The sequence below is a fragment of the Carassius auratus genome, unplaced genomic scaffold (assembly GCF_003368295.1).
Source record: "Carassius auratus strain Wakin unplaced genomic scaffold, ASM336829v1 scaf_tig00030271, whole genome shotgun sequence".
Classification (NCBI taxonomy): domain Eukaryota; kingdom Metazoa; phylum Chordata; class Actinopteri; order Cypriniformes; family Cyprinidae; genus Carassius; species Carassius auratus.
The window spans coordinates 2493-23423 of NW_020525840.1; the positions used below are offsets into that span (position 1 = coordinate 2493).

General features: G+C 38.1%; 1 protein-coding gene, 1 long non-coding RNA gene and 1 pseudogene across 2 annotated transcripts; 2 read left to right on the forward strand and 1 right to left on the reverse strand.

Annotated features, from left to right (window-relative positions):
* Positions 1-234: 234 nt before the first annotated feature.
* On the forward strand, positions 235-1339 carry LOC113080136 (uncharacterized). The gene is made up of 3 exons (XR_003281807.1): positions 235-248; positions 863-977; positions 1231-1339. It is a non-coding gene; the product is annotated as an uncharacterized LOC113080136 (long non-coding RNA).
* A 173-nt stretch (positions 1340-1512) lies between these two features.
* On the forward strand, positions 1513-12503 carry LOC113080137 (unconventional myosin-X-like; annotated as a pseudogene).
* A 2494-nt stretch (positions 12504-14997) lies between these two features.
* On the reverse strand, positions 14998-20560 carry LOC113080138 (E3 ubiquitin-protein ligase MARCH11-like). The gene is made up of 4 exons (XM_026252360.1): positions 19615-20560; positions 17860-18015; positions 16750-16942; positions 14998-15646 (listed from the first exon to the last, which is right to left on the reverse strand). Exons 1-4 carry the CDS (start codon positions 19966-19968, stop codon positions 15351-15353), a joined length of 999 nt encoding a protein of 332 aa, XP_026108145.1. The 5' UTR covers positions 19969-20560; the 3' UTR covers positions 14998-15350.
* Between the last annotated feature and the right edge of the window lie 371 nt (positions 20561-20931).

The window sequence follows — 20931 nt, forward strand, 5'->3', positions numbered from 1 at the left end:
CCAATCTATATTTGAAAGCAGGTTCAATCCAGCTAATTTAGATTTAGAACGGTTTTTTAAATAGAACAGTGAAGAAACGTACCTGATTTAAATTGCTACAATGTTACTGTCTTTCTTTTGCAGATGCCCAATCAGTTTGAGCAGTCTGTAGTCCTCAACCAGTTGAGATATTCTGGGATGTGGAGACCGTTAAAATCAGACGTTCTGGTTTTCCGGTTCGGAGAACGTTCAAGCGATTTCAGTTCCAGGTTTGTCCCCCAAACACTATAAACTCATATTCTTGCTAAAAACGGATTTGTTCTGAAACTTTTTCCTTTTGGAATGTTATGTCCTTTTTTATGTGAAAACAAGAAATTCAAGTTTAAGTTTTTACAACACCACTTCTCGTATAGTTTAAATTTAGTAATTTAACATTGTTTTCAGTCCATACCAGTCTTCTTTCTAAGTAAATGAAACTAGAATGCATTTAATTCTTAGTGATAGTGCTATTACTTCTGCCTTTTCCTGTATTTTCTATTGTTCATGATAGCATTTTGAATAATAATCAAAATAATGGGTAAGTGTGCTATAATTGGGCAGAAAGTCATGCACAATGTTGACATTTAAAAAAGTAATAGCTGTTTTTTGTCTGTGGATAGAGCCAGGTCAGTTTGATATTATGCAGAATTGGATTAGTCTGCAAATCTCACTGGTCCACGGATGTGCAACAAAACATTTCCCAAATTGTGGTCACATGACATCGCATCAGTCTCCATTGAAATCAATAGATGTTTGCTGACAGAAACTCTTGTGTTTCAGACTTCCTTATTGTGAACCACTTTTTGCAGGACAGTTAAATCACAGTTTATTTTTTATTTTTCAGGTACTATGTCTTGCTGAGGGATTTGGCTTTGTCAGATGACCCAAAGGGGCGGTGCCTCCGCCTGCTGCAGCAGTATGACAACAGCAGCGCTGAATGGCAGCTGGGAAAAACCAAAGTGAGCAACAACATCATGTTCTCTGGATATTCATTTTGTCGTGTATCTGTGTTGGTAGATGGCATGAAATACTTTTGGTTGTTCACAACAAAACACAGGTGTCCATTAACTTTTTTATTGCATCTGCTACCCAGAATGCTGAAGAGGATAATACATAAGCAAAGGGATTTTTTTTTTTTGCAGGATCAGATCAGTCACTCTAAATCAGTCATGATACTATGTGAATAATGAGTCTATACATTGTTTTTTTTAGGTCTTTATGAGAGAAAGTTTGGAGCTGCGTTTAGAGAAGCAGAGAGAAACAGAAGTGCTCAAAGCGGCTTCAATTATTCAAGCTCATATACTGGGATACAGAGCAGTACATAACACATACACATGCATATTCACACTTCCAGTTGGTGGCAGCTCTCATGTACTCCTCTGTTATTGTCTCTCTGCCCTCTGCTGGTTATAGGAGGCAGTACAGGCGATTGTTGCAGTGCATTGTTGTTATTCAGAAAAACTACGTGCACTGTATTGGCGGCGGCGCTTCCAGATGACACGCTGGGCCACCATCACCCTGCAGAAGAGGCTCAGAGGGCAAAGGGCACGACGGCTTTACATTCAACTTCTAGAGGAGAAGAGGAAGAGGGAGGAAGAAGAGAAGGACGAAGAGAAGAGGCAGGAGGCACTGGAGAGGTAAAGCGGCTTAAATTGCTTTTATTATTATGTCTATGTTTATATTTTTATTGGTTTCGTTTCTAAGTTTTCTGATTTGCCTTGAGATTTTTTATTTTTATTAATCAGAGAGAGACCAACGCATGGAGTTGGAGCTCCTAGCACAAAGCAGTAAGTTGAAATATCTTTTCTGTCTGTCTATCTATCTGTTTGTCTGTTTGTCTTTATAGTTATCGTTCTTGGTGTGAACAGGGCTTTAGTTTTTGTAATTATAAAGTATTGTCATTGAAAGCAATGATATTATTGTTCATTTGCTAATTTGTTTAAAAAATAGGTTCATTTTCCTTTTAATTACTGTTGGTTTCAGTGGCAACATTCATGTGATATTAAAGTGATATTCAAGTCTGTGTAGAATGTTGTGTAACACAGGCTTTTCTATTTGTTCACACAGGCAGAGGAAGCTCGAAGATTAGAGGAAAAAAATAAAATTGAGCAGATTCAAGATTTCTTAGTCGAGAGAGCCACACCAGACAGTATTGTACCAGAGAGTATTGCCCTTCATAACGACCCACCAGAGGACCCTGTACCCTTCTCTATAGCAGAGAAGTCACTGGTGGAGCAGGTGTTTGATGAGGTGTTCGAAGGAGAGACAAACCAGGCAACACAGGTGGAGGAGAATCTTGCGTTTAGAGCGTGAGATTGAAGGTCTGCAGCGACAGAAAGAGGCTCAAGAGCAGAGTCTAACTGCCACAGTCGTTGCATCGCCTGCAGTGGCTGCGTGATCAGGAGCTGCGCAGGCTAGAAGAGGAGGCCTGCAAGGCTGCACAGCAGTTCCTTACCTCGCTCAACTTTGATGAGATCGACGAGTGTGTGCGTAACATCGAAAGCTCGCTGGGAGGGTCTGGTGGCTCACAGCAGGAGGGAGCCAGAGGTGAGGAAGATGAGGTGGATGAAGGCCTGGGAGTGGACGAAGACGGGTTTAAAGACTCTCCTAACCCCAGCGAGCATGGCCACTCTGACGGCCAGCGCACCAGTGGAATCCGCACCAGCGATGATTCCTCAGAGGAGGATCCTTATGCAAACGACCGTATGCCTCTGCCCCCCTGCCCTGCCCATTATCACACCCCTTAGTTTATCATGCTCCGCTCTCCAGCAGTGGCTCCACCTTCTCTCACGCTGTTCAGGAAGAGAGGCGGAGCTAATCCCTCCGATGAAGATTCGGATTACGATGCAGGATGATTATGATGAAGGAGGAATCATCATGTGGCCTCCCAGCCTTTCCGCCTCACAATGACCCACTGGTCACCGTGACCAACGCAGCTCCTTGGCAACCAGCACCAGTGTCAGCTCAGGGGCGTATCGTTTCAGCTCGGAGGGGCAACAGTCTTCTGTGAGTTTTAAACACACATTCAATAAGATTCATTCATATAATGGATACATTCTGTACGTGTCAGATTTATATAGAGATTCTGAGTGTTCCTGTAAAGCATATTTGTCAAAAATATTTGACAGTTGGCACATGTTCCTGGTTTATTGTGCATGATTTCTCTGTGCATGTAGATGGCATTTGTATGTTTTAAAATACAGTAATTTAGTTCTGAATCATCTGTTCTTTCAAGTAATTCATCATTAATACAATGGAAAAATTCACTTGCTGAATATCCTGTTTTACTCGTAAACACACTGCTGTTCAAAAGTGTATGGTTTTTTTAAGAAAATTAATTTTTAAAAAGAATTTTTCTGCGAAGACTTAGTGTGACCATAAATTTACAAAACTTTTTTTATTTCAAATAAACACTGCAGACTAGAGTAATGGCTGCTGAAAATTACAATTACAATTTAAAATATATTAAAATAGTAAATGGTTCTTTTAAACTGTAAAAATATTTAGTTTTTTCTTTTTGCATTTGAATTTTTGATCAAATAAATGCAGCCTTGTTGAGAATAATATATTTCTTTGAAAATCATTAAAAAAAATCTTACAGATCCTAAATTTTTAAATGGTAGTGTACATCACATTAGGGAAATAAATTGGTTTATAAATGCCACATCATGACTTCAGAAGCATGCATTTGTGCATTTTCACATGATTGTGCTGATTGTGTATCTTTGTGTTTCTCTCCCTCAGTTTGAGGACAGTGAAGATGACTTTGATAGGTTTGACACTGATGATGAATCGTCTTTCCGGCGGGATTCAGTTTATAGCTCCGTCACTCTCCCATACTTCCACAGTTTCCTTTATATTAAAGGTAAATAGTTGGCCACTCCTCTCTCAACACCTCTTTCTTCATTCTGTTTGTTTGATTTCAGAGACTGATAGAGAATATATTGAAACTCATATTACTTTCTCTTCTCTCCAAACATTTATGCAGTAAACTTGAAGGAGCAAAAACTTAACATTTGTAGCTTATTTCAGCTATAGGGTGCATTTTCTAACTTTGCTTTTTTATGTTTACATTTTTGAAATTAAAGTTTCCTTTAAAATTGTTAGGCAGAATTTAACACCCTGTCTACCCTGAACCTGTCTGCAGCATTTCATTAAGGAAAGTCTAGACATATCTATGACCTTTGTCATCATCACACGTGTTGCAGGTGGCCTGCTGAACTCCTGGAAGCGTCGTTGGTGTGTGCTGAAGGATGAAACATTTCTGTGGTTCAGGAGCAGACAGGAGGCGCTCAAACAAGGCTGGCTGCTGAAGAAGGGCGGAGGCTCCTCTACGCTCTCCTCGACGCAACTGGAGACGCCGCTGGTTTGTCATGCGACAGAGCAAACTCATCTACTACACGAGGAACGACACAGAGGAGCGGATGAAAGCATGCTGGACAGTGCATGAAGCAAAGTAAGACCTCAGGAAGTGCTCAAAGGTTTCAGGTCATACTCCAGTTGTGACACTGGACACTGGAGTTCTACAGTCATGCTAAACTTGTCAATCAAAAAATACAAATATTGTATATAAAGTAATTTTCTTTTAAATCTGTTTTTTTTATGTTTGATTTGAAAAAGTACATAAAAGACAGCAATCATAATTTATTCTATGTATGGATATTTATTTATTTCTCTTTCGCATTTTGTGTGGTTTTATTAGAGAGATTATTGACGTAACAGGGAAGGAGAATGGGATTGACATTGTCATGCCAGGGAGAACATACCATCTTGTTGCAGAAACTGCAGAAGATTCCAGGTAAGTGTGTTTGTTTTACACACAGTGTGTGTATGTATATATCTATATATATATATAATATATATATATATATATATATATATATATATATATATATTATATATATATATATATATATATATATATATATATATATATATATATATATATATATATATATATATATATATATAAACCATATGCTTCAAGCTTTGCTGTTATTTCATAAATGTGTAGAACTGTTAAACTGAGGTTTTTGATTAATATCTGTGTTGTGTGCAGTCATTGGTTCAGCGTGTTGAGTCAGGTGCACATGTCGACAGAACAGGAAATTCGAGAGATGCATGATGAACAAGCAAATCCTCAAAATGCTGTGGTAAGTATTACACACAGACACACACACAGACACACACACACACAAATTTGCAGATGGCTCATAAGATATTTAGAAAAGATGTTTGTGTTTTTTTATAGGGCACTTTGGACGTGGGAATGATTGATTCTGTATGTGCCTCTGACAACCCAGAAAGGTAAACACAAACACACACACAAACACATTTATATGCACACTTTTTCACACCGGCTTGTTTTTTTTTTTTTGTTTTTTTTTTTTACAAATCTTTTAAAAGGCAGTTTAGTGGATTGGAGAACAGCAGTTTTCTTTTTTTATATAATTTTTTTAAATATCTTTTTTTAATGTTTCTGCTTTTTTTTTTCTCTGTCCAGGCCAAATGCCTTTGTTATCATCACAGCCCATCGTGTGCTACACTGCATGGCTGAATCAGCAGAAGAAATGCATCACTGGATTACATTGCTCCAACGCACGAAAGGAGACACACGTGTGCAGGGACAAGAGTTCATCATCAGGGGTGAGAGGCAATTCAAAAGTCTTTCTCAGTTGTTTATGGATTGTCTGAAAATTATTTTTAAATTCAGTTCATCGTATTTTTATTCTAATTATTTAATTTGACCCTATATTATTTTATTTAATATATGATCCATTTTTTAATGCTTAATATAAAAATAGCATTAAGAATATTTTTGAGTTCAAAATTATATATGTAATATGCAAAGCATATTTGATCGGGATTTTTTGAAGAATATGGTTATTTATTATTGGGACAAACAGAGTAAAATTGCATGTTATAATGTTCTCTTCCAAATCAACAGCACCATGTTAGGAGGCCTTTGGAATTTCAATGTTACATTTGAAAATGTCTCTGATCTCTTCCTGCCTGTTTCTCTCTCCAGGTTGGCTGTATAAAGAGATTCGGGGCAGCAGTCGTGGGAATCTTAAGCTGAAGAAGCGCTGGTTTGTGCTGACTCACAATTCTGTGGATTATTATAAAAGCTCAGAGAGAAATGCACTTAAACTGGGCTCTTTAGTGCTCAACAGCCTCTGCTCCGTGACCGTTCCTGATGAGAGAGTCTTCAAAGAGACTGGTCAGCACACACATATAAACAACAACCGACCGACCTTTACATTTTTCTCAGACTCTAACCTATATTTGTTTGTATCTAGGCTACTGGAACGTCAGCGTGTTTGGTCGTAAGCATTCATATCGACTGTATTCTAAGCTGCAGACGGAGGCTAGTCGTTGGGCCAGCGCTGTACAGACTGTCATCGACAGCAAAGCACTCATGGATACACCAACACAGCAACTTATTCAAGACATCAAGGTAACACACACATATGCACATACATTCATGGTTTTGTAACATCATTTACTTGAATTACTGTTGTAATCATTTGATTTCAGGAGAACTGTCTGAATTCGGAGGTGGTGGAGCAGATCTACAAGAGGAACCCAATACTGCGTTACACACACCACCCTCTACATACAGCCCTCCTGCCTTTACCCTATGGAGACGCACAGCAAAGCTGTGAGCAAAACACACGTACGCAGACATACACACACATTCTCAAATGCACCCTAAACTTCATAATCACTGCATATGCATGTTTTAGCTGACAAAGGGAGAAGTTACGGCACGCTGCAGGCTGAGGCCCTCAAGCTCTTCAATATCCTTCATCAGCTAGAGACCGAGGACAATCCCATCCCTCAGATTCAGGGGCTCCTGCAGACGGCTCATGACCTACGACCCCTAAGAGATGAACTCTTCTGCCAGCTCATCAAACAGACAATACACCACCCAAAGCCTGCTGGCCCCGCCCATATTTGTGGCTGGCGAATCATAGCTTGCATGTGCTGCACATTTAGCCCCGCCTCCAGAAGTATTCTTAAATACCTGAAATTTCACTTAAAAAGGTCAGTGAGAATTTTGTTCTTACTGATGTAAGGTTAAAAGAGAGAAATTAGATAATATAAGATCATTTCTTGTTTTCTGCACAGTACACTACCACACTTACATTTAAAATATTAATCAAAGAATCCTGAAAAAAAAGAGAGCGAGATCATGGTTTCCATAAAAATATATTATGCAGCAAATCTGTCCTACTATTAAACATTGATAATTAATAAATATTGTATTTTTCATTTAATCTTTATATTTTCTGTAGTTGTTTTTGTGTAAAACTTTTGACAGTCTCATCAAATGATAAGATTTTAAGGATCGACATTAAAATAAAAAATAATAAAACACTAAAAATGAAAAACAAATATATTTAGACCTCAAGATTATAAATTACAGTATAAAATTAATAATTGATTTACTTAAGATTACATGTAATAGTGTTATTAAATAATTTTATCGTTTTTTAACGATTAACTTTAATTGAGACTTAGATGGCAACAAAGGTACTCAAAAAAAAAAAAAATTGTGAAAATACACAACTGATGAATGAAAGTTTTCTGATATATTCTGCATCCTAGAGGGCAAGATTTAACCATGTCACAACTGATTAGACTGTGACTGATTTTCTGCTCAGGACTCGTGAGCTGTACCCAGGCACTGAGATGGAACGGTATGCTGGCTTCTCCCAAGATGCCTTGCGGCACGTTCGTGGACGCGAATACGTTCCTTCACAGGAGGAGCTGAGGGCCATTCTGAGCAGACAGGAAATGACATCGACAGTTTACTGCCACGGTGGCGGGTCCTGCAAAATCACCATTAACTCACACACAACTGCGGGAGAGGTGCGTAAACACATCCACACACATGTGAGCTGCAGAAGCACGTTACCTTTTACATGTGTGTGTCTGATGGTCTCCAGGTGGTTGAGAAGCTGCTGAAGGGTCTCTCAATGGAGGATTGTAAGAACATGTTTGCTTTGTTTGAACACAATGCCAATACAGACCGTGCCATAGAGAGCAGGACTGTGGTGGCCGACGTCCTCGCTAAATTTGAGAAGTGAGTCTCCATCCCCTACAATTATATACATATATAGAAAAATAATTATAAAGTATTAAATGTATACAGTTAAAACCACAATTGTTGAACCATAGAACACTTCATCTGATGTAAAATGATTTAAAGGTGCTATAAAATGATTTCAATCTTTGCCTTCTAAAACATGAGAGGCAGAAAGTGCTTTCGGATTGGCTTAAAAAAAAGAGTGGGTTGCTCCTCATCGCTGGTGTTATTTCTGTTGGGTACTCTAGAGAGATTTTATGCTTCATATTACACACATATTACACCTCGATTACATTTTATTTGTTTTCTCACTATTTCCCTCATTCAGGTTGGCAAATGAAGGACAGGAAGGAGAGAGCTGGAAGTTTTATTTCAAGCTCTTCTGTTTCTCAGAGCCTGAGTGCGTTCCTGCTGACAGTGTGGAGTTTGCATTCATGTTTGAGCAGGTTTGATTTCACTTTAATATCTGGCCTCAAATCACATTAAAAAAATGGCTTTCGATTAGTTAAAATTGTATTCATTTAATACAGCGGTTCCCAATCCTGGTCCTGGACAGCCCCCAACACTGCACATTTTAGATGTCTCCCATTCAAACACACCTGATTCATCTCATCGTCTCATTAGTGAAGAATTTGAATGTGTGTGTCAGATAAGAGACACCAAAAATATGCAGTGCTGGGGGTTCTCCAGTGCCAGAAATGAATTTAATTAATTATATTAATTGTTTAATCACATTCAAATATACATTGCATTGTTTCAGCTGAAAAAAAATGTTTAGTAATTACAAAAAGTGGCTTTAAAAGTCACCAATACTATATTTCTATTTTTGATGCATGTGGATAGGCAAACAAATGCATTTTCTCAATGTTTTCAGAATCTTACCTTTATAGCCCATTTTGTTATATGTGTCATGACTGTAAAAAAAATGTATCATGAGTTCCCTGCATTCTGTTTTATTCTGTTCATTACACAGAAATACACACTTAAATCGATAGTTCACCCAAAAATCTGACAGTCAGCTTCAAGTTTTCCGAACCTGTATGAGTCTCTTTCTTCTGTTGAGCACAAAAAAAGATATTTTGAAGAAAGCTGGCAACCAAACAGTTCACAGCAGCCATTTACTTCCATAGTATTTAATTCCATACTATGGAAATAAATGGCTACCGTCAAGTGATGAGCCCCTTTTGTGCTCAGCAAAAGAAAGTCATACTCATTTAGGCTTGGAATAACTTCAGGTGAGTTAATGCAGACAGAATTAAAAATTTTTGGGTGAACTACCCTATAAGAATGCATGCACAAAAATGATATCCATTAAAAAATGGATCTAACAGATCTTTAGAGTGATTTCTTTGCTGTCAGTATTTCACTTATGCAGTTTCAGTGTCTCTTTCTCTCTCTCTCAGGCCCATGAAGCTGTCATTAGAGGTCAGTATCCCGCTCCAGAAGAGACTTTGCAGTTTCTGGCTGCTCTTCGGCTTCAGTATCTGTTGGGAGACTACACTTCCCAGAGTGCCTTGCCTGAGTTGGAGCAAGTGTTCCCTATGGACCGCCTGCGCGCTCGAGTACAGCAATCCGCACGGTGCTTTGCACCTGCTACGCCATCCACAGAAAGAAAGAGAGGTAGTTTTCTGGAAGGCACACTGAGGCGAAGCTTCCGAGGGTCACTGGGGCGACAGCGACAAGGGGAGGGGCCTGCAGCCATAGAGGTGTGGCTGCAAGATGAGAAGGCGGGGCTGAGAAGTTGTTTGGTTGAGAAATGGCGTAAACTGCAGGGGATGGAACAGGACCAAGCCATGAAAAAATACATGAGTCTAGTCAAGGAGTGGCAGGGATATGGATCAACCCTGTTTGATGTGGAGGTGAGCACACACACACACACACACACACACACATGATCCATCAGCAAAGCAGTGTCGCTGAACAAGTTCTCTTTGTTCATTAGTGTTTGGACGGTGTGTATCCTGGAGAGCTGTGGTTGGGTGTAAGTCGTAAGGGAGTGTGTGTGTACAAGCGTGGGGAGGCGTGGCCTCTGGAGCTGTTTCCCTACGAGGTCATTCTGTCCTTCGGTGCACCACAGCCAAGCATCTACAAGATCAGCGTGGAGGGACGAGAGCTGCTCTTCAACACCAACATGGTACAAACTTTACATTTTTACTTGCATGCTTCTACATCTAGCAACCCTAAATTAATTCAAGATTCAATCGAATCAATCTACACTTCAGTGAGTTTTTAGCTCAGGAGTTGCAGCTAAAATCAGTCCATTCATGTATGAATCATTCAGGGTGGCTTGTGAAATAAGTTTAACAGGTTCATTGAAAAACAAATCTGCTCAAAAAATGACTCAGAAAACACTGTCATGTGTCAGAGTGATGGAATGGCAGTTATAACGCATACAAATGCAGTTATGTGTTTCAGAAAATAAAAATGATACAAATACAGTTATATACTAATAATGCTTTGTCAGTGATCTAGCATTGCCCATTAAGAACCACCCATAACACCCAAGAAAACACTCCTCACAGTAACTTCAGAAAATATTAAAAGACAGTCATTGTTTTATTTTATCTATCTGTTTGTTTGGTTATTTTTTGGTCACTATGAAGGCCTGAATGAATGAAAATGAAAAATGTGTTAAATAAATCAGACATTGACTGAAATCAAATACATAACTGTAACATTTTATTTTAGATAGTTGCAAGAGCAACATTTCTCGCTGTGTTCAGCTTAACTTGAAATAACTATAAAATACAAATAAAATATAAAAACAAATAAATGGCAATAGAAATAAATAAAATATATGTCTATAAAAAATTAAAACATTCATAAAAACTGTAACAGTATATCAATGATACTAAAACAACACTGGATTCCTTTGTGTTTGTCTCTGTAGGTGATGGACATTGCAAAGCTCATGAAGGCATACATCAGTCTAATAGTGAAGAAGCGTTTCAGCACTTGTCAATCCATCAGCAGCCACGGCAGCAACTGGTGATCCCTCACTGCTGACAAACACTTCTCCTAAATGTGCCTTTGAGGTTAAGCCTCATCAACCTGGACAGTTTAATTACGAATTCACAAAAAAGTGACCCTTTAATGCTGAGTGCAAAAAACCAAAGACAATATGAGACACTTTCACGACAGACACTATCATGTTCCCACAGACACACATTGAGTTGTTGTGCTTGAAACTGTGCAACACACACGTCTGTTCACTGAGCCCAACATTTTAAGTCCAGTCCAGTTGCATTTCTTTGGAATTCTGCAGGCAGAAAGTCCAGTCCAAAATAACCAGAACTCAAATCCAGTGCCTTTAAAAAAACACACACACACAGAAATATGCACACATATGCCCTTTAAGTCTGTTATATATGTGCAATGTTTATAATGTATGTTATATATTTCTGAGGAGCTGTATATTTTATAAACCTTTTCTGTTGAACTGCAGGATTGTGATAATACTATTGGATTTACTCCCTCTGGTCCTGATATTTTTCTACTGTAAGGCTATAAAAACACTAAAACAACAGGAAAATCTTTTTCATTTTGTATCTTTACTGTGCATTTGTTTATAGGCAATAAATATAACAAAATTCAAAGACTCTTACATTCATTCAAATGTTCATTCAAGTTTGCTCTGTGGGGTTTCTCTGACAGAAGACCTTCTCATTTAACACTTTTTACATCTCTGGGACATCTGAATGAATCTTTTGTAGGCTATGCTAATCAGCTAGCACGAACGCTGGAAGGCTGTAATCAGAAGTCAAGTTTCAAGAACAGAATCGCAATGTGTCCAGATGGAATGCATGAACTTTTTAGTATTTCTGTAATGATTAGCATTTTCAGTGTAGACTTGAGCTGCTTAGGAAGATTTTTAATGTGCTTATGATGTTAAAAATATTTGTAATTATTTCACTCCTAACATTTTATATTACATTTATATAGTCTTCGATAGCTTCTGAAATCGCTCCTCCAGGGCTTGGTATCTTAAGGGCACAATGGTTAAAATGCTTACCAGCATCATAATATCTAACCACCAACTCCATTTCTTCATGAATTTTGTATGAGTCTAGGCTAATAGTCCAAAGTCAGTTCGTTTTTTGCTGGAATATACGCATAATGAGATGTAGGGAGCGCTTAAGCATTGAGAGATGACAGTGTGTAAGATCTTTCTGAGGGTCATTTAAAATCTGGTGGGAATAGAATAAATTGACATGGATGCTTACAACAGAATCCATTACAGCAAAAGTTATTGTTTGTTAAACTTTTACAATCCTTCTGGGTTTCTCCACTAGCTCCTTGGCATAAATCTCTGAAGTCTTTTGTTTTTAATGTAGAGTAGTACAGGAGCTGTGTGGTTTTCTGATTGTATGCAGAAAATTTATATCCAACTTTTTTTATTTTTCTCTGCATTTTATGGAAGTCCAAAAAGGTAATTGCAACTCACAATTTTTTAAAAAAGAGTTTTTATCTCACAATTCTGTTTTTTTTTTTTTTTTTTTTTTTTTTGCAGAATTGCAAAATATAAACTGAGAATTGTAATAGATCGCAATTCTTAGAACCAAAGTCTGAACTGGGAGATGTAAATTTGTAACTTGAGAATATCAGAATTGTGACATGTTGAAATACCTTTAAATTGTTTTAATTCTAATTTGAATTCGGGGTTTGTCTCGCAGTTCTGAACTGTGAGACAAAAAGTCGCGATTACCATTTTTATTTTTTATTCCATCACGGAAACAGGTTTCTATAGTATTTCCTCTACTTTAGCTTGTTTCCTTTTATAATAAACCTGCCATGATATGTCAATATTTTTGGCTCTATGACAAATTGCTTATGCTCTTGTGCATTGTAAGTCTCTTGGGATAAAAGTGTCTGCTTAGATGCATAAACCTAAATCATTAGTAATGTATATACAGTTTTGTTCAAAATAATAGCAGTACAATGTGACTAACCAGAATAATCAAGGTTTTTAGTATATTTTTTATTGCTACGTGGCAAACAAGTTACCAGTAGGTTCAGTAGATTGTCAGAAAAAAAACAAGACCCAGCATTCATGATATGCACGCTCTTAAGGCTGTGCAATTGGGCAATTAGTTGAAAGGGGTGTGTTCAAAAAAATAGCAGTGTCTACCTTTGACTGTACAAACTCAAAACTATTTTGTACAAACATTTTTTTTTTCTGGGATTTAGCAATCCTGTGAATCACTAAACTAATATTTAGTTGTATGACCACAGTTTTTTAAAACTGCTTGACATCTGTGTGGCATGGAGTCAACCAACTTGTGGCACCTCTCAGCTGTTATTCCACTCCATGATTCTTTAACAACATTCCACAATTCATTCACATTTCTTTGTTTTGCTTCAGAAACAGCATTTTTGATATCACCCCACAAGTTCTCAATTGGATTAAGGTCTGGAGATTGGGCTGGCCACTCCATAACATTAATTTTGTTGGTTTGGAACCAAGACTTTGCCCGTTTACTAGTGTGTTTTGGGTCATTGTCTTGTTGAAACAACCATTTCAAGGGCATGTCCTCTTCAGCATAGGGCAACATGACCTCTTCAAGTATTTTAACATATGCAAACTGATCCATGATCCCTGGTATGCGATAAATAGGCCCAACACCATAGTAGGAGAAACATGCCCATATCATGATGCTTGCACCTCCATGCTTCACTGTCTTCACTGTGTACTGTGGCTTGAATTCAGAGTTTGGGGGTCGTCTCACAAACTGCCTGTGGCCCTTGGACCCAAAAAGAACAATTTTACTCTCATCAGCCCACAAAATATTCCTCCATTTCTCTTTAGGCCAGTTGATGTGTTCTTTGGCAAATTGTAACCTCTTCTGCACATGCCTTTTTTTTAACAGAGGGACTTTGCGGGGGATTCTTGAAAATAGATTAGCTTCACACAGACGTCTTCTAACTGTCACAGTACTTACAGGTAACTCCAGACTGTCTTTGATCATCCTGGAGGTGATCATTGGCTGAGCCTTTGCCATTCTGGTTATTCTTCTATCCATTTTGATGGTTGTCTTCCGTTTTCTTCCACGTCTCTCTGGTTTTGCTCTCCATTTTAAGGCATTGGAGATCATTTTAGCTGAACAGCCTATCATTTTTTGCACCTCTTTATAGGTTTTCCCCTCTCTAATCAACTTTTTAATCAAAGTACGCTGTTCTTCTGAACAATGTCTTGAACGACCCATTTCCTCAGCTTTCAAATGCATGTTCAACAAGTGTTGGCTTCATCCTTAAATAGGGGCCACCTGATTCACACCTGTTTCTTCACAAAATTGATGACCTCAGTGATCGAATGCCACACTGCTATTTTTTTGAACACACCCCTTTCAACTAATTCAACTAATTGCCCAATTGCACAGCCTTAAGAGCGTGCATATCATGAATGCTGGGTCTCATTTGTTTTCTGAGAATCTACTGAACCTACTGGTAACTTGTTTGCCACGTACAATAAAAAAATATACGAAAAACCTTGATTATTCTGGTTAGTCACATTGTACTGCTATTATTTTGAACAATACTGTATATATATATATTTTAATCATTTTCTCTATTACTTTTGCTACCCCTTTGTAAATTTTCTAAACTACTTGTGAATTCAATATTTTCAGCCACATTGTCATTATCGGCGCTCATTTTTTTTGAGTGGATATGCATTCATTCATTTATTTATTTTTACCATGCTGAATAAGAAAAGGGTAACAGCTGCTTCATAACCAATTTGAAAATACCATGCAGCTGCCACAAGGGCAAAATGTAACGATTGCACACATATGTCTGAGTATGAGATAGTGGAAACGCGTCTAAATGTGAAAAAGCCTGTAACTGTGGTACCTGTACATTATGGTAGGTGAAGCATAATGAACCGAAGCGGTGATAAGCTGTAGTTTATAAGTACTAAAATTATTATAAACCTGAACATAAAAACAGTTGGTTTAAAACAAACATTCATTCGTCTAACAGCAGTAATACATTTTGTGTGCATTATAAGTCTGTGTATGGAGAACTTTGCAGTCTTACTTTGATGCTCAAAGGCTGATCCAGAACTTCAGGCTGGAAACATCTGTGCAGTTTGCAATACAACATCATTCTGTATTCAATTCAGTTTGCGTATCTTCTAAAGTGCTTTTCTAGTAAGGCCCCTCCCAACATTTAGGCTCCTCCCACTAGTTAGCCACTCCCACAAAGGATGTTAGATTGGTCCCTGAATGAGTTTAATTTGGTGTTAAACTGATGTGACCCTAACGCCTTGCTCCTGCGGGGAGAGGTCAGAGGTCACGTTCAGGCACATGGAGAGGAAGCGAAGGGGGCATCGAGGAGATGACTCCAGTCGGGTGGTTTGTGAGTGTGTGTTGGAGACTGTATGTGTGTGTGTGAGAGGCAGCCACAGGTTATGGTGCAGGCTGTGTGTGTTCTCCAGGTCTCGGCTTTTATCATAATTCTGGACATCCCAGAAGAGATTAACAGCTCGCCAGCGCATCAGCACATTGTACACAGCACCACCTTCATGAACAATCAGACCTGAAACACAAGTGTATTATTTGCACATGTCAACACACTTTTAGTAGTGCCGGGATATTGGAATAGGGTTCATGATTCAACTAGCCTCGATTACGATTTAAATTCAATTTGATAATGATTTGTTTCTTTGTATGCATATAGTAGAATACATTTTTCTTAAGGTAAAAAATCTATCCAACCCTTTCAGTTGGTACATTATTATAATTATTAAAGGTTAAAATTAACAATAGTTTTAATTACTTTTTGGATATGATAATCAACACTATTTACAAATATTAAAAATGGGCAATTGAACATAAGGCAATTTTTATATTTAATGATATAATTACATTTCTGTTTCATAAATGAAAAATGTACTCCAATTACATTGAAGAAATATAAGCATTTAAACTAGTGGCTGTCACAAAAAACAAACATACATTAAATATCATTAACAGGTTAAGTACAAATATAAAAAAAATATAATATAATGCATTTATTTTTCAAAAGCTCTCTATAGAGTTTTTTTCCCCTTAACAATCAAACTTTGGACATAAAAGGCTTCTCTGAGGTAAATGTAACGTAAACGTAACATTACGTGACACTGTTTAATAGCTATCGAGCTATGAATATAAAATATGTTTTTTTCTGAGGTAAATGTAATGTTATGTGACATTGTTTACAAGCTGTTACTCTACATCTTTTCGCGGTTGAAACACTGCTTGAATGATTCATGAGACATGATACATTTCAGTAAGTTTTTTCTTAAACATACCTGCTACAAATACATTTTAATACCATTTAACACATCAGCTGAAAGCAGTATAGACAACCCTGATAGCACACATTTATTTGACGTCTGCATTTACATCTGCAAGACGTTTCTTTTTGAGTATTTGCTCATCTGCAAGATCATGGGATTTAAGAATCCATATCAGTTCATTGAAATGAAGATTGATTAAAATCATTTAATTGATATTGTCGACCCAGCCCTACTTTACAGGGTATTTTAAGATTTGTCAGGCATAGTTAAATTGACATCTACCCACAAAATATGCATATTAGCTTGAGAAAATTGCGTTGTATATGGACTAATGTGGTTTTAGTGCATAAATGTGTCTCACCGATACACACAAGGTCCATGACTGCATACATGCCGTAACAGATCTGGAACAGGATGTCACTGCGTTGCCATAGTGCCTCTGGGCTCAGTGCTGACCACAGCAGCCATGATACACTGGCCAACAGGAAGATGCCGCCCAGCAACACTGCAATAACCTGAACCTTCTCCACCAGAGTCATGGTGACAGTCTGCCACTGGTTAAACATACAAAAACGGTCACCAATTCGTGCCCCAGACTGAGACTAAACACTACAGTACACAACAACACTTCAAACGAACAGATTTGAAAACACCTGCCATCATACCCTTTGTAAGTGGTCACAGAGAAAAACATTAAATGACTGAGTCAAAAATGTTTAATTTAAAATCCAGTCACCATTGGTGAGTCTAAAACAACAACAAACAAAGCACAAGCTGTGGTGTCTGATAAGCAAACAAATGATCTAGTTCATTTTATTGAGTAAGTCAAAACCAAATTGCCAAACTACAACTATAATGATAACGAAACCTAGTAGCGATGTTATTGGAATCCTTTTAGAATATTTTTTTTCTTGCTGATGAATGATAAAAACATTGACAGCCGTTCAGAAACGATTCACCCGAATTAAAATCTTAAAATTAAAGCAGCAGACAAAACTGCATTGCAAACCTATTATAATACATCATTTTATATGGCACCTTTAAAAGTTGCTTCCTCAACACTAGATTCTGTTGGACACTAATATAGTTCTCGTTACAGTTATCTTTATCATTTTTGGTGTGAATGGGACTTGAAGTGAAATGATCCGAGCCATGACTGACTCCCTCACTGAATCAAGAATCAGGAACCGTTAGTGTGATTTTACAATGCACAATACATTAGACTAAAGTTTTTCATTATTGTTTTTTTAAACAACCATAAATATTCTTAAGAGTAACATATGGCACAAATACAATTTGAATCACTAGAGTGACACCTTTAAATGGGAACTAAAGCACATCTAAATAACAACTGAGCAATTCTGCAATTTGTAACTATAGTTTGCTCTTAAATGCTTAACTTTTAGAATCATTTTCTTAGTCTAAAGCCCTGACCGATATATCATATATCTCTGTGAGTGGGTTTGTTTACCTGTTGTGGTGGTTTGATATGTATAGGCAGGATGTTGAATCTATAGTTGCAGAGTTCACAGCTCCAGGAGCCCTTCTCACTGATCCACTTGAGCAGACACTGCTGATGAGCATGTCGGACAGATCCGGCACAGCGACACGGGCTCAGCAGCTCCCCCTACAGCCAATCACAACACACACCGACATGTCAATCAGCCAATCAAAAAACAATAAATCAGACAAGAGACAGATTCAGCTGAGCTGATGATTCACTGATGTATGATTGTTTTATTGTACGCCTTTGCAGACGAGTTGAGCGTCGAGGTTGTGGAACAATGGGGCAGATGAGCTGTTTCGTCTAAATGAGGAGAACATTTGGAGTGAATGAAACACTATACACATAGTGACAGAGATTCATCTATGTGAGTGGATGGGAAATGATTCATCTGTGCATTCATGAATAATTTCAGAAACATCCTCATTTAGAACTATAATGAGTCTGAAAGAGTGGAACACATTCACACACACTTACAGACACACAAACACAAGGCGCCTGGAGGAAGTACATTAGCTGCAGGAAGTGAAGAGCATTAGACATGAATGGCGCAGCAGGTATTCTAATGGATCTCACCATCTCTCTCACACACACACACCACACTGTCTGTTTAAAGCATTAAGAATCTTTGAGGTTTCCGATATTCTAATAATTGCATTAATAATGTAGGCCTATAATAAATGTTAAAGGTGTTTGCAAGGTTTATATTTTTCAGACTGTCCTAACTCAGATGGATTTATGAACTGCTTTGACTGACATAGAACCAACATCAGGACAGGACATCCAAATGTAGAATTTGATTACTGGCCTTGCACAAAAAGGACTCTCAGGTTCTCCAATTCTGCTATTTTAACTGAATCATATAGAAATAAAAGATTTGGTGATGCTGCTTTCAGCCATCATACTCCACGCTGCTGGAACAAACTTCTGGAGAGTGTGAGATGTGCAGAAAACATTTAGTTTTAAATGATTTTTTTTTAGGCTGGCTTTCTTGTAATGTCTCATAACATTGAATTCTTACATTTTATGATTTTAGTCCTTGTTTTTATATCATTATTTTTCTTTATTCATATCCAACTTTTGATTTATTAATTTCCTTTTTCTATTTTATAGTTACCTGTTACTTGTTTATAGTTATAGCTTTTGTCTGTCAAAAGCACTCTGAACTGCATTTGTTTGAAAATATATTTTTAATGTGATTGATTGATTGATTAACTAACAGGAAGCTGAAACTAAATTATGAATTTACTGAACTCAAAATTCAACACAGGTTGAAATAAATTTCTGCTCCCCACACACAAAAAAGGAAAACTATATTAGGTACCTTTTTAATTTTTCTATATATAACTATATATATATTTAGAATTATAAAATATATAATTATGCAAAATAAATAATTACAGTTGTATAGCCTACATTTTATTGCAATTTAATTGATTTAGTATGTTTACTCTTTCGATGCTTGTGATGTTCCTCCAAAGTCGCTCGGGTAAAAGCATCTGCTAAATGAATAAATGAACTTCAAGACATTCTGATTCGATTGCTGTTTTACCTCAATTCAAATTCAGTCCATGTCCAGTTATTGGATTGGAATGTAAAAGGTTCGGTTCAATTCTGAAAGGCGCACAATCCCGGCAACAACCAAAGACGTCGATGTGACGCATATATTCATAGAACCACAATAAATAACGCAGACAGAACGAATAATCGGCCCGACTTCACCTGCTCGGCTCCTTGAAAGCAGATCCGACAGCCTGGAGTCGGGATGCAGCTCTCGTTGCTGCAACTGGAGCCCACCGTTTCCGTTTTCCTTGCGCTCTGCCCGACGATGTCCTCGGCCGGTGTGTGCGTCCCTGGCCGCGCGCCCCCCTCGCTCTCGATCTCCGTGATCGGATCACCCGCTGTCGGTGTTTGAGCTCCGGGGCCCGACTGCAGGTCATCCTCGCTGAGCTCGCTATCGCTCTTCAGCACCGTTTGGACCTGATACTCTGCGGCGGCGGCGGTAAAGGTGGCGCCTCCCGGTGGTTCATCCACCGTCTGCACGTGCAACGGACCCGCCTCTGCGTGCTCATCCATGAATGACGGCACTGGGATCAGAATGAAATAGCAAAATTAGGGGTTTGAGCTCTCACGGGCCTCTGTCAGATTTTCCACGGCTCTTCTCTCCTCTGGGACGCATAGGTCTGGCCATAGATCTGCGTCTCAAACCGCTTGCGATCTCAGAAAGGCACTCGCTTCTGTTGAAAGTTGCAGATGTCCAGGATGTGCGGCGCGATGTGCTTGCAGTCTCGTAGAGTGAAAGCAGCTTTTCCCCGGAAGACACATTTCCATCCAGGCGCAGTGCTGAAACACCGAGCAGTGAAGGCACGAAACACGCAAAACCACACAGCCAACCTTCACAAAAGAATCAGATGTACCGGTTGAGTGTGTGCGTGTTGAGATAGGGAGTAAAGATGAGTGACGAATCTGTTTCTGACCGGAAAGTCATTTGGGTAACTGCTCTGTGATGGACCCGCGAGCCACCCGCCCCGAGCCACGCGTGCTTTGCGCTTATTGCCCTTTCCGAGATTTACCGTGGTAACCGTAGATTGGATAAAACGCTGGTCATTTGATAGCTGAAATGAAACAACAGCCACACCTATGAAACAAATAAGTAGAAAGACTCTGAAAGTATCTTATGGGGGTATGATAGTCTACAGGTAGCCTATTTTTTTCATGTTCAGGTGGATTTTTAAACATTCAGTAGGCTATTATCAGGAATTGTATTCAATGGCATAATGCTAAACAGCATAAATAGCTATAGCCTAAAATATATTTTGGCATTTGCCTTTAGAACAGTGACAGAGTTGACAGCAATTGAAAGTGATTTAGACATTAACATTTTATTATTATTATTATTATTATTATTATTATTATTATTATTATTATTATTATTATTATTATTTATTACAGAAGCAATTGAATTCCAGTAAAGTTCAAGAGTTTACTTATACAAAAAAAAAAATTACAAAGGAAAGGAAGTGTAAGGCTGTATTGTTG